At 41.5% G+C, this 17,326-nt stretch overlaps 1 protein-coding gene across 2 annotated transcripts in view; it reads right to left on the reverse strand.

Moving 5' to 3' along the window:
- wdr11 (WD repeat domain 11) overlaps nt 1-17,326 on the reverse strand; it is a 95,657-nt gene that overhangs the window by 46,428 nt on the left and 31,903 nt on the right. For both annotated transcript variants that reach the window (XR_014602080.1, XM_084076315.1), the window contains exon 10: nt 9,248-9,424. Coding sequence is in view for 1 of the 2 variants with exons in the window: in XM_084076315.1 (XP_083932441.1) it covers nt 9,248-9,424 (177 nt within the window). In the remaining variant the exon portion in view is untranslated. The remainder of the gene's footprint in view (nt 1-9,247; nt 9,425-17,326) is intronic.

A 17,326-nucleotide genomic window follows, 5' to 3' on the forward strand; every position in this document is an offset into this window, starting at 1 on the left:
ATTTTCTATTGAACGGGGTCGGGGTTGACGTTCCCGCGATAATGACGTCATCTGGCCGGAAAATGGAAGCGGAAATGCACCGGTTTCCTGTTTGGCCAGGAACTACCGCGCTAATAACAAAAGGAAACTCACGCTGATTTTAAGAGATTGTATGATTTGAAGAACGAAAAAAAAAACAGAAAAAGAAAACACAGCTCACGGTAACTAAAGCTCCACTGGCTAAGAGAAACGATCCACAGATCGTATAAAACAATTAAAAGAACGCTTTTTGAAACACTTCCGTCTTCCGGTGAAAACGAATGGTAACGCAGTAATAAACAAACGGCCTGCAGTGACGCTAATGACCAGCAGAGGCTGCAAAAAATCGTTTTTTTGAAATTTGCACAGTACAACTTTAAGTAAAAGTATCAATACTGCAATGTAGAAGAACTCTGTTACAAGTAAAAGTCCGGAATAAAAAATGTACTGGTACAAAAGTATTGGTATCAAAATGTACTTAAAGTACCAAAAGTAAAAGTACAAAAATGTTTGAAAACAGCAGATCTACAAGCTGTCTACAAGTTCACAAAGCACACGCGTTGGGAACTTGTAGATCGGCTATTTTCAAATAGCCTACTTATAAAATAGGGCTAAAGTGGTAAATGTATGTTTTATAATGTAATAATTTATACTAGAGTAGAAGTAAAAGTGCTGATAATTGGAAATACTCCAGTAAAGTAAAAGTACCTCAACATTGTACTTAAGTACAGTACTTGAGTAAATGCACTTAGTTACTTTACACCACTGGAAACCAGTGGTAGTGATGCTGCAGCCTCTCCAGTGGATCAGGTAGACAGCGTTGTCAGCATGACACGCTCTTGTGTTCTCTGTCACTATACAGCAGTTAGAGGCAACGTGTCAACGCCTGTCACTAAGCACACAGGTCTCACGGCTCTGGAACATTACTCAATTACCCCTGGCCTGCCACCGGGAATATCACCCCCCCACCCACCACCATATACCTGTGATTAAATGGAAAGCTTCTGCGACCAGGTGTTACGGTACATGACAAGCTCCGACAAGCAACCTCGGGGCAATTTTGATGAGGCCAGGACTTTTCGCAATTGTTAAAGGGATATTTCACTTTCAAATAAAATAAACATGAAAAATATATATAAAAAAAAAATTGAAAAATCACGGGCCCCTCACACATTTTATTTTGTATATATATTCTTTAATGCTTATTTTATTTGAAAGTGAAATATCCCTTTAACTGTGTTGAATGTTGTCCATTTCTATATGAACTGAGCCATCACTGTGGAATTGTGAAAACTTTATTTATTATATTTATTATTATTGTAACGAATCAAACAATAATAATCACATTAGAACTTCACTCTTTTATGATCTTGTTTTACAACTGAAGCAATAAAAACAATCTATTAACCACAGTAATTAAATCATCTTTTTCAGCATGAATAGTGCAGAAAAGACTGATGTAATTTAAGTGTTTCATGCTGAAACTACAAAAGCAGGGAAAAAGATTGAGAAACCGGGCTGGGTTAATGGTAGTGAGTCAGCTAACGACAAAGATGCGGACTGGATCCTTGTGAAAAGGCTCCTTTTTCATTAACACATGGAGGCGCAACGGGGACAGTAAGCTCTATAATTAGCTTGTGCGATGTTGGGACTGCAGAAAGGGCATCTCAGTCAACACAGGGAACCAGAGTGAAGACCACATGCAGACAAAACATCTGGAGCCGGTGCATAATGTGTAGCACAGACATCTGTGAGAGAGAGAGAGTGTGTGTGTGTGTGTGTGTGTGTGTGTGTGTGTGTGTGTGTGTGTGTGTGTGTGTGTGTGTGTGTGTGTGCGCGCCATGCCGTGCACGCCTTAGCATGTGTTTTTTGTGTTGTTTTTTCTCTTTCATTCACCATTTGGCAAGTAGGCGGAGATGGTGAAGCGGGGGTGGTTTGGGGTGATGACTGCATCCACAGGCATCTGTCCTGCTGTGTTCTTTGTTTGAGGAGAGCAGTGGGTGGGCTCGGTGGAGAAAAAAACTGATACTAATGTTTCCTGCTTTCTCTTAAACCACCTGGTGGCGAAAATAGCGACGCGTTGAGAGCTATTGGAGAATGGAGAGCGGCTATTTTCAAACATATTTTGAATGGACTGATTTGCATTGATTTAATGAATGTTCACCTATAATGATATGCCCAAAATAGGGATGCCAGGTTTAAAGTGGTTAAATTATTTCATATATGCCTTCCTAATGATACTGCCTACCAACATATCCTTCTCTGAATCATGTTTACAGTACGTGGCTGCAGTACTGTTTAAAAAGCACATTTCGATTCGCTTTTTAATTTTCTGTTCTGCTTTTGTAATCTGTACAGCCATCTGCCATTCTAAGGAGAGCTAAACTGTACTGAATTATCCCTGTGAAGCATATTCAATATACATACACTCATACAGTAACACAAATCAGTGTGTAACAATTACTTTTCTGCCCAGATTTGCTGGTTCAAAACAAATCAGAGCTTAAATTTACCCTCTGAAGTGTGATGAAGCCAAATAAATTGAGCAGACGAGAGATTTTGTCTCAAACTTGCTGGGAGAGAAAACAGTTGATATAATATTTGGCAGATCACTGAAGCGTTCAAATGGGTCTGGATATTTGATAACAGCTGGTTGCATGACCTGCTTGCCCCGACGTCTGCCTTCTTATGAGAACATTATAGTTTTGTTAGTTAAAAGTCCTTGATTGTTGCTATTCGAACAAAGCGTTGACAATGTTCTATTTTGTGAACCCATTATACAATGCAGAACAAGCAGGGATGAATTTGAGCTGCGCTATTGAACTGATTAAGGTGAATGCTGTTCTCTCTCTGTCCATCCATAAGAGGGGGGCGGGGGGGCTGTGCCTATCAGTTATGGAGCTGACAGGTCCCACACACAGATTACAGCATTTCAGACAGGGAATCCAGACAACTGCACCCATGGGTGTGCTACGGTCTAAAGACATCAATTTCAACCCCCAGTGCTTTCACAATGTCAACACAGAGCCCATCCCTGCTTTATTTGCAGGTATTGGGTATGTTAACCCATTAAAACCGAGAAAGCATCTGTGGAATTTTTGATTTTAGCTATATATATAGAAACATAAGTTTTTTTTTTAACTCTTAGGATTTAGAACAGTAATTCTCAAAAATAGCAATAACAACCTCACTTCATACCATGCTTCATACCACGCTGCAAGCTTGTACATCTGCTATTTAAAAAAAATATTTTAAGTGTTTGAAAAATGTTGAATAATTTAGAATTTTTTACACAAAATATTTTCTGATGGGGGTCCGCGGCCAAATACATAATTTTGGGGGTCCTTGGCACAAAAACGTTTCAGAACGACCGACCTAAATCAGGTCGTAATGGGTTAAAAAAAGGGGGGAAAGGGGGGGGGGGCGGAATCCATTCCTCTTGTGTCATATAACTACCCCCAATCATCCCCAAACTCAAGGAGAATCCCAATGCATGGAGGGACATACTGTACAGTAAAGAGGGCGATCTCTGTCTGCCCGCTAGCATTCATTATTGTTATTAGACTGGATTCATTGATCTAGGCGATGTGGTGAATCCAGCCCTTGGCAGAAGAGTGGAGAAATAATTTATGCCCACACGACAGCTGAAGTGCTTAACCAGTTTCCAGAGCTGATATCGGTTGTGTTGTCTGAGGGAAATATTAAATTATTCCCTGGACTCAATGTCATTATGCCAGAGTAATAACAACAGATGTCGATAAATGGTAGCAATCATGTCATCAAAGTCTGACAGTTTCTTAAATCACATTAATGTACCTACGTGTATATGCAGTAGTTTACATGTACACACACCCATTACATTATCTGTGGCTGATTCCGATGTTTTTAAAGGGTTGACTTGTCAATACCAGTTTTTGGCCCATTCTGATTTTCTAAGAACGATAATTGTCAGCATACACACATTTTTGTAACTTTTCTTTAATGGAAAATTTAAATTCAACTTTATGTTCCATTTTTCATAATGACACCTTGATTAGATAACTTTTTATGACAAAGTTTTAAGAAAGCTGTATTGCTTTTCAGTTATGAAGTAAAATGAATGAAGATGGCAAATGAAACATTTTACCCCATCATTAAACACAACTCATTACTAAGCCCTTGTAATAAATTATTATTCTATCAGACAGAAGGTCATTTGGTAAAATGTTCTTAATACTGAAGATTTTTTTTGTTAAAATTACAATAATGGTTTAGTTTGGTGTTGGTTAATGCCTGTACTGTTGCTCCCAATATTTTAGGGAGTGGTACATTTTGCTCTAAATACCACATGACTTGTGGTATTTTGTGCAAAATTGACCAGTTCTGCACGCACATTCCCAATAGGCAAAGGAAAAACTGCCACCCTACATTTTATCAAATCCGACTCATTGTGTCACTATAACAGGCCAATTCACATTTTGGCCTATAATTCTTGACTACTCTATTTCCCCCGCAGCTTCTTCGTGTCCTGACGGCTGCACCCCACGACTGACACAGCCCTGGGTAGGCGACTTAACCCAATTGCGCTGCGCGTGCTTGTAAATATGTGCTTGAACTTTCTGAGACTGACCATGCTGTCGCCAAATCATGGCAAAGTAGCTGAAAACGGGCCGATTGATGATGCCATTCTGACCACAAATTCAAATGCACCAATCTGGCGATGCTGCAGGCATCTGACCTCCTTCCCCCTTGCATTTGGACCTGCCAACACCAATCTCACAGGAGCAGACGATTGTAACTTTGCACTGAGTGGGAGCAGGCTGTCAAAAAAATGCAAACTCCCAGGTCCTGGGATTTAGCTAGCGCTAACCAGAAGGATGCTCACAGCTCCACCTGCCCACACATCTTCTCCAGCTCCACCCATACAGGTTCTCAACCTGCCCACACAGCTTCTCCATGTGCACACACACCGCTATGTGCTAATAGGGGATGGGAGGGGGGATGGCAGGTTAACCAGGGGGATGCATTTTTTATATTTCGGTTGACATCCAGCACCAACTGCCTTCATGAATAATAGGATATATTTAAGCAATAACTTACTCCAGGCCAAGGCATACTGTCGTTATCGCACAGCTACGGATGCTTGCAAGCCTTTACTTTCATAGAATGGAGGTGAACAGGACGCTGATGCTTCTGATGTGTATGTGTGTCCGTGGCCGTGCCCTTAAATTACACCTCAATACACCTTTTAAGGTTGAGTGTTTTCCGGAGACATTGCTCTATCCACGTCCTGCATAGTTAGGCCTCACTGACATCGAAGTTCATCTCAAATTATGTTGGATTTCACTTGGACTAGTAGCCTATCCACAGAGTGGATAGAACAGAGTAGGCATAGAACTGTACAAAGACATTAGACTTCATAGACATTTATAAACCACACCTAAATCAACTAATGAGATTGTGTGATTTGACCAACGCGTTGTTAGTATCTTAATTACAAGCTGGGCCTAAAGGTTAGAGGTTCCCGGTTAGATTCCCTGGACCGGCAGGAAAATTCTGGGTGGGGAAGTGCATAGCCACCACTTACCCCTTCCCCCAACACCGCTGAAGTGCCCTTGAGCAAGGCACTACAGTGGAGCTCTTCAGTGGCCAAGAGTACAAGACTGGGTTGTACTGGTCAGTTCCCAGGTTTAAATGTGTAGGTGCCTGACTGTGCATGTCTGTATGCAGGGTGTTGCTGAAAATGAGCATCTGTGCTCAGCAACTTTCCAGGGTAAATACAGGGCAAAACACTAAGCCTCAAGAGATCTTTATATTGAAAATAAAGCAGCTTTCAGATCATTTGGGCATCGTCAGCCAGCAGCTGCGACATGTTGCGAGTTTGTAGATCTGCAATGCACGACATGATAAACAACCAAGCATAAATCAGGCAGTACTCCAATGTGATCTTCCTGATGTAATGACCCAGCCACAAGAGCCTACTCAACACCAGCCAACTCTCTCTGGCAGGGTGTTTTAATAACGCAGAATGATTAAGCACTTGATAGTGCTTGGATGACTGTGGAGACTAGACAAATGATGTGAACGGAAACCTGATCGGCACGCTTTGGTTTCAGATTCAGAGCGTGGCAGCGTAGGGAGCCAGCAGTGCAGAGTCACCATGGCCCATCTGTGGAATGATAAGCCCTTCACAGCTCCAGCGTCCAACACTCGCCCATGCTGACATAGAACGACACAATCTCTCTGACAACACGAGAAAAATGTCTTGGAAAATTATGCTATGGAGTGCCAGTTGCCCTTTTCTACAGATGCCCTTTCACTTTTGCGAAATAAACAAAAGAAAAGAAAAATGAGCAATTCATAAATCACTGAAGAAGTGGTAAATACCCCTCAAGGACATTCAGACAGTAATTGGATTCATTATGTCATAATGTGCTCTGAACTTGTAGACCTTCACAATAACTGCAACATACGCCTCCCTATCAGAGGTGAAATACTCATAAATGAGGGGAATAAAAAAAAATTAAAAGATGACAACTGCAAAAGGTTGGGGGAGGGGGGGGGGCAGTTGAGGGAATCATTATCCATCTGCTTGTCGGTGGGTCCGCAAGAGAAAATGTGTCTTTGCCGTATGATTAATTTATGTGGACTATGTCAGGAGACTGAGAGTAGCCAATTTTTCAGCTTGACAGCTAAACTGAAGCTAAGCTGCTGAGGGAGGGCAGAGCAGTGTGCTGGAACCCTAAAATGAGGCGCAATCACATAAACTCTGTCAAAAAGGCAAACAAAGACAAAGAGAGCGGCTGAAGCCGAAACACATACCCATATTCTGCATGCAATTCGGCCTCTAATTTCCCCATTCATGTTGACACGGTCATAATTTTTACCATTACTGCAGACAAGATAAGGGAGCAGCCTTTGTGGAAAGAATGATATGCTGATTTAACCCTAATAAATTCATTCTACTGTCTGGCTCTCCCTTCATCTACCCACACCTATCAATTTATTTCTCTCTGGTTGTCTTTTCTGTTGCCTTGCAGCTGTCTCTGGAGAATAATAATAGAAGCAGATCTTTCAGAACAAGTATCTGCCTTTTGCATCATTTTCAGAGATCACAGCTAAACAGGATGGGCTGCCATCATCTCCCTCTCATATCCGCCCCAGGTGGAGAAATTCACAGCTACAATTTCCGCATGCAGACATGATATGCATTTCATTTCAAAAGCCGTGAGTCCTTAAATTCGAGTTTGAAAAGCTGTGCACTGCAGCTTATCAAATAGGCAAACTAGAAGCACACAATGCATCTTGAGCATAATAAGCATGAGCTTGTAGATCCGCTATTTTCCTTCTAAGCAGCAAGCTACTGTATATGCGTCAACTAATTTGATTTACAAATTTACGCACTGGATGGGGGACATCCGCTGCATTTTCTGAATGACGAAGCATTTGAAAATCTCAAGAGACTATGCCAGATGAAACACCTTTGACAGGAAATAATTAATATGACTTTTGACATAAAAATACACATTTGGCATCTATTGTTAATTATATCTCCATTAAGACCACGGATATACATGGACATAAACATATTTTTAATTTAATTTAAATGGAACGGAACCTTAATTAAAAATATCATTAGTAACACCTGTGTTTACCCTACTATTTTTTGTTATGGCTGCCGTGAAAAGGGTCTATTCTATGGCAGTATCAACATTAATTAAGTTACATCTGGCAGAGCCTCTCGAGACAGACTGTTGACTCACACAATTTTCAAATGCTTCAAGCATACAGTCCGTTTCGTCTTTGCAGTCGTGTAATTTTGTCCTACTGTAAATCAAATTAGTAGATGCATATATAGCTTGCTGCTTAGCAGAAATGTTAAAAATATATTGTAAAGATACAGTATTGTTTAACTATATTTTCACAAACGAAAATGACAAACAGCTTCCGTTTGCGGCTTTCAGGATGCGTAGTTACAGAATAGCATGCTTAGATTGTGGAATGTATTGTCTGGCTTGAGAGACTACATCTGGCACAACAACAACCAAGACCTGGTAAAAGCTCCACATAAAAACAATATATATTTCAGGAACTTTAACTTTACTTATTACTGGGTGGTTCTGACGGGACGTTTTGTGTACTCTTATTATTGATGCAGAAGAAATTGATTCACTTTTACAGGCTACCGAAGCCAAGAATGAATCAGCACATCTCATCATGATTGTGTTGCTTTTCTGAAGTAAAGGCCTGCTTGTCTCAGTAGACCCCCCCCCCATCCCTTGTTTTGTGGGTGACCAAATGACATGGTCATGCTCTGCTGCTGCTCAAATAAAGTGTTGGCCGTGTCTCATCGCAGACGCAAAACAATATGCTGTCAGTGTCAAACAAGCATGGCTTAATTAATTAGATGTGTCCCAATCAATTTATTATTATTATTTGGACCTTTACACTACAACAAACACATCTTAAATTACGTTATGCTACAAAGTCCCATAAATCAGAACAGACAAGCCAATTATGATGGTCGCAATCATTTTTAATGATGGTATAACACTATAGAGAGAGAAGCCTTTCACAAAATATATAATAAATAGTTCGCTCACATATCTATAAGAACCGTACGCAGGTGAGAGTGCAATAGTCTTCTCTTTTGCATTATGATAAGTATTTTTCACCACAAACCTTTTCGGCTCTAGTAATTTCATGACTAGCTTTAAAGATACAGGTAAATATTCAGTGAGGTGCAGTTAGTGTGTGTGCGTGTGTGTGTGTTGGTGCAAACCATTGTGCAACTGGGCTACAGGTGTAAGCCTGGGTCATGTTCACAAACTGGTTGTGAGGGGCCTCCAGACAGCTGGTCAATCTAAAAGGTCCAGACAAGCAACCGTCAGATGCGAGTACAATGGGTGCCATTGTTTATTACGGCTGCAGCCACAGTCAATTGGACGCGTCAAAACCGGTCGAAGCATCTTTCAGAGCTTCCCTTCTAGTTTGGAGCATCGACATGTGCCACAGACCATTCAAAATGAGTTGGAGCAACAAAGAAAGGTAACCACTTTTTGTTTCTTGACACCCATCGGAGAGACAGTTATTCTAAAACCGCGGGGTGTGTGTGTGTGTGTGTGTGTGTGTGTGTGTGTGTGTGTGTGTGTGTGTGTGTGTGTGTGTGTGTGTGTGTGTGTGTGTGTGTGTGTGTGTGTGTGTGTGTGTGTGTGTGTGTGTGTGTGTGTGTGGGGGCAGCACTACTCACCTACAGCCAGCAAGGGCTGGTAGTGGTTGATGTTCTTGGTGGTGAGTGGTGGACACATGCGGATGGCAAACGGTGGCAGAGGCAGACCAGAGAGCAGGCCAGTCAGGAGGAACTTCAACTGGACCTCCTGTTGGTTGGATGATGGAGGAGGAACTTCACCTCCTATCAGGGTCTGTCCTGGAGATCCACACACAACATCAATGTTAATGTTCTGTCCTGGAGATCGACACACAACATCAGTATTCATATTCTGTCCTGGAGATCCACACACAACATCAGTATTCATATTCTGTCCCGGAGATCCACACACATCAATGTTAATGTTCTGTCCCGGAGATCCACACACAACATCAATGTTAATGTTCTGTCCCGGAGATGCACACACATCATCAATTTTAATGTCAACAGAATAGCTTATTTAGTTTGTGCCAATTACATTTTATACACCATTTTTAAGTGACACCTTTAGATTAAATTAAAAATGTTATAGTTTTAAGAGCCAAAAAGCTGATGCAATAAAACTCAATCGTTTTCATGGATTGGATTCCTAGTAATGAAAAGAAATATTATGTACAGTTTCTTTTTTTTTCAAGTGAAGAAAAAGCTGCAGACTCATGGCCACGATGCAGAATAATTTAATGATAGCCAACATTTCGATCTGGAATGGTCTTCTTCAGGGACAATCCCTCACTTTTAGACTTCTGCACCAAGTTCAGCAGCACCTCAGCAATACTGGTGTGCGCCCTTCTCCTGTTTGTTTGCCTGTATCTTTTTTTTAACACTTTATCATCAACGAGGAACATGACATGACTCATGTCATCATAGTCTTCAGTACAAGGGCCATAAGCAGAGGGGATTGTGAGGTGCAGTCTAGACGCACAGCCTTTGCGCGTAATTCCTTTTCAGTTCAAGGAAGCGCAATTTGGAACAATCTACCCACTAACACAAGAGTGTCCATCCTTTAATTGAATTTCATGGCTCTCTTGTCAAAGCAGGGCCATGATTACACGGGGACACAAGAACCAGAGAGAGTTTGACCTTACTCTCCATTTACAGTATATGGTCAAAAACAAAAGTGTACTACAACCTGAGAGTCTCTGAAAATATCCTTTTAAATAGCCTTGAAGTTGGGGAAAAAAAGTTAATAATACCCCAATTCCACCGGCCCCTCAAACCAGGGATCGTAAACTGAATACCGAAGCCAGAGTCGACCACTGCTAGCAATACAAAGGGAAATTAAATTGTTTGCTACACAGCAGAAAACCCATCAGATAACATTATACCTATACATCTACTTTAATTTATCCATTTAGCTGATGGTCTTATTGAGGGAAACGTTACAATAATGGGAGATAGTAGGAGTGATTCCCATCTAGATGTGCCCATTTCATTTCAACAGTGTCCTGAAATGGCTCCTGGCACACATCTAAATGATGTGCTGACTCCAAATGAAGCTCATTAGCTTTGCTTTACCAATACGACTCTGAAGTTGGCTTTACCAACCTGATCCAAAGTTATTGCATTTGATTAAATTGGAGAAGCTTAATTTGACCGCAGCAGCAGCTGGCAGAAAAAGGGCAATATTATGTTCATTTCATTAAGCTATGGCCTATTAAGTTTTTATTGTAATGTTTTTGACGGCGAGTTGAGGCAGAGGCTAAAGACTGATGCCTGATTCAGGGTTTCGGTTATTGGCAATGTACCTGTTGATTCAACGTGACAATGGCAGATCAAATTACATTTAAGACCACTAAAACTGCATATATACTGTATAAGACCTTTTAAAACTCTTTAAGTACCGGTGAACATTGTAATCTATTGCTAAGGAGTGGTTTCTGATGTCTGTGCTCAATGGAAATCAGACACCCTCCTCCGTAATTAGACAGATGATGACTATACATTTCAACCTTGCAATTATCTCATTAGAGGCTTGGAACTTCTAACTTGGTATTGATTGGTATTGATTGCATGGGTTTTCACTCCATGCAACGTGATAGCATGTTAGCAATACAATAATGCACAGTATACATCTGCTGCTATGCTCATGCACCTTTATATCTCATCTCAGGTACCATGTAAATATGTAGATAATTCGTTTTTAGTTTTTTCTTGTTTGATCTCCTTTCCCCCCCCTCTTCTTCTTCCCTTTCTTTCTTCTATGGAAATAACGATACGATGGGAACTATGCACGAAAATGAATTTCACCCACTTCTTTACCTCTGTAAACCTGTGATGTGACAATAAAGCTGATTCTGAATACTCATTACATTGGAGAGATTATGGTCACCTGAATGAGTGGTATTATGGTTTGTGCAATAACATGATAGGAATATAAAATGGCTACTATAAGAGGCATAGTCATAAACATAAATAGGTAGACATTGCCTAGGGCTGATTTTACAAATCATTGCGATCAACGGTTTGTGTTTTTGGCATTGAACATAATATATAAAAATAAAATGTCTGTTTGGCTTTTAGCATTCGTAAACAAAACGTGCACAGGCCAGGATAGATATGACAAATCCTATATTAGAATTGGCTAATGTCTTTATGTTTTACAACTGCAAGTAGCATGCCCTCTCTCTCTCTCTCTCTCTCTCCAACCATGGTGCTGTCAGTGTGATTGACAGGTGATGAGATTAGGAATGTCAGCCGACTGATACTACTTATTAGGATCACTGAGAATGGAGGGCAAAGAAACAGGTGAAGGGACTTCTGAGGGAAAAGAAGTTGAACCTCATAAATGAAGAGCTGAAAGAGATGCTTGATTTCTACTCGGGTAAAATTAAAATAATACTAGGCTGTGCGTCTAGACTCCAGTCTATATCTTAAACTCCCCCATCGTCAAACAGTGCATTGGTATTCTTTGTGTTGTTTGATTGCCCTTGGTTCAAATACATGAAATAACATTTTTCTTTCCTTTTTAAAAAGGTGGATGAGTTCTGTGGAAAGCCTGGCCTCAACATGATGATGTTGGACGAAGACCCAACTAAGTATAGATATGTGATTAGGATATTAAATGTCATGGCCACCAAGAAGCATGTCCAGTACAATCATCATACGCAAACAATGTCTGTATTTGTGGATAAGGAGGATGAAATATATGAGACAGATGTTGCTACTGAGGATGTTTTCATAGTGGTTGACCTACAAGGCCATTGGAAGACTCCAATTGCCTACTACTGGACCAAGTCACCAGAATTGGCTCCCATCTATCTCTATGTGACTCTATATCGTGACTACTAATTGAAGCCGAGGCTGAATTGGGCCAAATCGCATGGATGAGCCCTGACAGCACATGGTTGGTGCTACAGACTCCAAATTTCGCACACAGATAGCTCAGACCTTTGCCTACGATCTTAGCTAGGCCTCGACCCGACCCGATATGCGGTTTTCCGGAACCAACGCGAAAGGTTCGGAATCTCCATATGCGGAGTCCTGACTACTAATTGAAGCCAATGGACGCCGAATCCAAATTGGCCCGAATCGCATGGATGAGCCCTGAAAGCACATGGTTGGTGCTACAGACTCCAAATTTGAGAGTAGAGTTCTTGTTGAGAGCAGGGCCGGACTGGGACCAAAATTCAGCCCTGGCATTTTGGTCCGGACCGCCGGCCAGTTTCCTGCTGGGTCTTTGTCTGGCAGAGGAACGGTAAATAACTGATTTCCAAATGTATATAGACAAATTTCACAGTAAACATTTTCAACTGTAAATTTCCAATGACGTACAAAAACACCAGCAAACTGCGGGTTCACTGAGCAACTGCAAATGCCAGAAATTGCCCATTAATGCCTCTTTTCATGCAGTGTGTGTTCACATATTCAAGCTTTTCCCGTTTCTGTTCTAATAATGTTCCTACTGTAGTTGGTTTAGCGTCCTTGAGATTAATCGTTTATTTCAAGGACCCTAAACCTGACATTGATTTATACTCCTAAGAAGCATAGGGATTTTGCAGTACACTTCATTTACCAAGTGGAGCAAAAATATCTATTACTGTTACCATTTATTGACGTTGACCTAGAATGCCACGCTGTGTTGTGTCACAGCTGTCTGTGGATAAGTAAATTTCCAACTTTTAGAGAATAAAATTACTTGGTACTCTCAAGGTATCTTGTTTTTGCCGTGATCATATTAATGATACATTTTCTTTTGAAGGTACCTGGAAGTCATGGGCGTCATCAACATCCTTTCTTCATAACACCCTGATGCTCATGATTCCTGAACAGGTGCAAGTGCAGCGATACATCTAACAAGTACTGGTTTAGCCAGGATCACTTGGAGCTTCTCTTCAATTTGATTAGGGCATCAGGTAGGGATTTCACGTTAATAAAAGCTTATACATTAACCCATTAAGACCTGGAACTGTGTCATTTTTAGATTTGAGCTAAAAGGCATTATTTTACACTTTGGCTATTCAAAAATAGCAGATATACAAGCTCATAGCGCGGCACCGAGTGCCGCGCTACGAGCTTGTAGATCTGCTATTTTTTTTTTAAATCATGAAAATGTGTGCAAATCTTTGAATATAAATACTTTTAAAGCGAACATTTTTAATTCAAATCTTTGCTTCTGGGGGGTCCCTGGAACAAAATATTTTGATGGGGGTCCGCGGCCAAATACATATCATTTTGGGGGTCCTTGACATGAAAAAGATTGAGCATCACTGATATGGAAACATACGTTTTTCAGAATACTGAGATTTAGGAGACATGTAGAATCGGCTTCAGGTCTCAATGGGTTAAAAAAAAAAAGTAAGTCAGAAAAGATATCAAATATGTTGTGTGGTTCTGCGTCGTTAGGTGGCTGGAATAACAACCGAGGGCAGTTTTTCACCGTGTCCCTATCAGCTGTGGAGATGTCCTCTGCTAATAGCATATATGATGAGCTTCCATCCCCTTTCATTAACATTGCAACAATAGTGTGACCATAGCTACCTGCCAACCCGTGGTGTGGACAATGCTCATCTCAGGGTTTGTCATTAGACTTATGGAATTGCAATTATGGTGGGTCAGATATATGTTACTGTGACATATGTTTATCTCATGATCAATAAAGATATCAATCAACGACAGATCTTTAGAAAGCTGTCCTGTGATGTATGCCGTTATAGCCGGGTGAGGTGACAGATGCTGTACGCACATTGTTTGAGCAGAGCTACCACTTGCTTGCTTTGAAGAATAAGGTCGGGCTGATGATTCCGTCTGATGGTACGGTGAAGGTGATTAGAATAGATGTGCAGAGCGGGTAATTCACCATGCTCAATCACATTGTCCGGGATGAGACAGGTTCGGAGGATGTGTTTGTTCTCAGGGAGCACATCGAAGAAACCCGGTTTGGTGTATTATTGTTAACCATCTTTTTATTTTGTGATCAGTTGTGCGTGTCTTTTACAAACTGAAATTGAACAAAATTGCCAAACTGAGCACCCTACAATTACAGAGTGATACACACTGTAATTTGCTGTGCAAAACAGTTGTGTTTTTCTCATGTTACTATGCTATATTAGTACTGCTGTGCTTTTGTACAATTATATTATATACTGCTCCGAGAGTTGAATTTTCCCTCCAAGGATTTTAGTTATTTTGTACTATATTAGAGCTATTTTGTTCTGTTTTGGGGGGATATGTTGGAGTAATTTCATTAAATATGGAACACAGATTGACTGCCAGTGTCTGACTATTTCATTTGTATTTTCCATTATTTCAGTATTTCAAAGTTGAGTTGAAGTTGAACAAGCTGTGTTCTGACCAGAATAGCTAACATGATGGATTCTGACTGTGGACTGCATATTGAATATTATCTATTTCAGTGACTGGAGACAGAGATTATGTTTTATAACTATTACTGTTACATGGTTTAGATTAAGTATTTTGGTATGAAAATATGCTTTTTGGATGTAACCAAGTATGCTGGATCCATAACTCTATGTTTGGCATTTGTAACAACAGTTTGAAAATTGAAGATTGAAAATTCAGCAAGTTATGATAATTGTAATTGTGGAGAGACCTCAATTCAATAGACATCCTATCTTACAATTGGGAATCGTGCGCATGCGCGACCTGTGCCTCGGCCGTCTGTGTCGTTCATCCGGGTCCTGGCAACCGTACCAAGTCGAGTGCAGCCGACAAGAGTCGAGCGAAAACGAGGCGCCCGCCATTGAAAACGCCGCCAGCCTACTACACGACAGCCTCGTTCCCGTGTCTGTCGAGTAAAAACCGTGCATCAACTGTGTGTTGTCAGAGCTTGTCACACGCCACTTAATGCAAGTAAATGCACGCCTTTAGAGCCTCCATCCAAGGGCGCCGATACCGTGGGTGCCTCGGGGCTGAAGCACCCACCTGAAATGAGGAGCACCCACTGGGTGCTGGTCCCAAAAAAAAATAAATAATATTTTTTATTTTTTATTTTTTTATTTTTTCAAAATCAGTAGTGGTGGGTGCCCGGATTTACAGTACCATAACCATTACAGTAGCTACTAGCTGTCTAACTCGGAGATCCACTCATTGGTGGGGGGGGGCGCCGCGCGCGAGTATGAGGGGGGGGGGGGTGCACGCGCTCATACTCGCAGTCAACGCGCAGCCGCTCGTACTTGCAGCGCGCTCCCATTTGTTTACGTTTTGCCGGCTCTAGACAGTCTTCACCTAGCAGGTAAATTAACACAAAGTTCACAAACTAAGAGAGAGAGGCTTGCCTTTACTGCACTAATAGCAAGATGAAGCCACCAGCACCTTCAGCAAAGAAGAGATTCACCCAGCAGAAAGAAACTAAATTTCTTCAAACCCGCCGAGGCCGCCGAGGCGAACAGCACAGTCAGAGTGAGGAGGAGGAGGAGGAGGAAGCGGAGGATAGCACAGCCAGCTCCGCTGCTGGTGGTGGTCGTGGTCGGTAAAGTCATGAGTGAGTCTGAGTTGACATTCATTGTTGTAAAATCATACCAGTACCACTGTACTATTGGCAAACTGTTAATGAAGTACCCAAAGAAAAAGAATGCCTTTTCTTTCGGCCGCGGGTGGGGGGGCGGGGGAGTTTAAACATACTCAGTTCAGAGTAAATTTTGTGTACTGAATAAACCGAATTAACCGAAATAAAGTTACAAAACCCCCCAAAAAAGTTAATTATCCGACCCAAACCCGCAAAATTTTTCGGGCCCCACATGCACGCGCGCTGCGCGCGCGCGTGCATGTATGGCATGTTGGGCACCCGCAGGTGTTTATAAATATCGGCGCCCTTGCCTCCATCTAAGTCTGGGGAAGAACATTTGAACCTTACTGCGGGTGAGCTACTGGGAGCTAACGCTAACAGCCCTTCAGCTACACACAAACACACACGCACCATACATACATAGACACACACACACACGACTGAGCGCTTTTGTGGGTCTTTGTGAAATCCCGAAGTGGAGTTTTGGTTATTGGAACGGTGATGCACGCCACCCGTTTGTGAAGTGGGTATTTTCAAACCATGGAGTGGATTTAGGAGAGCGTCAGTGAGAGCTGGATAAATGAGGCTGCCGATAAATCAACACATGACGAATAGGAGATATTGTGTGTTTTGCTGCAGAGTTCATGTGCAACCTCTTGCATGCGTGGCTGTGGCTTTACAGCTGGGGTCCGCGATGTTTCGTGGGGGTCCCAAGACTCCAAGGCCTGTTTTTTTCATTTTTTCTTCTTTTTTTTATCCCACCATTTTGTAACCCCAAAATAAGCCAGCCCTCACTAGAGCCCCGTGTACGGCTAGGGGGCAGGGCGCCCGTAGGGCGCCTGGACCTCTATTACAGTACAATTGGGTCATACATGCATTAGGAGGTATGGCTGGCCATTCATAATATGGCGGCCGCGATGATGCATTCATTGCTCCAGTGGACAGCAGTGGCCAATGAGGTATCTATGTTGTGTATTTATCTATGGACATAGTGAACAAAAACAAATGTTATCATTTTGAGTCCCAGCCTAATGTGTGTTCGAATTCAAGGCTACGGTGAGTTTGAAATCAAGCCTGAGATTAATTTAATTAATATTACATTCATCTAAATGATTATGTATGGCATGTCAAAATGGATATGCCATGGATTTTTGTGC

This window comes from Gymnoscopelus microlampas, assembly GCF_963454915.1.
Source record: "Gymnoscopelus microlampas genome assembly, chromosome: 13".
Lineage (NCBI taxonomy): Eukaryota > Metazoa > Chordata > Actinopteri > Myctophiformes > Myctophidae > Gymnoscopelus > Gymnoscopelus microlampas.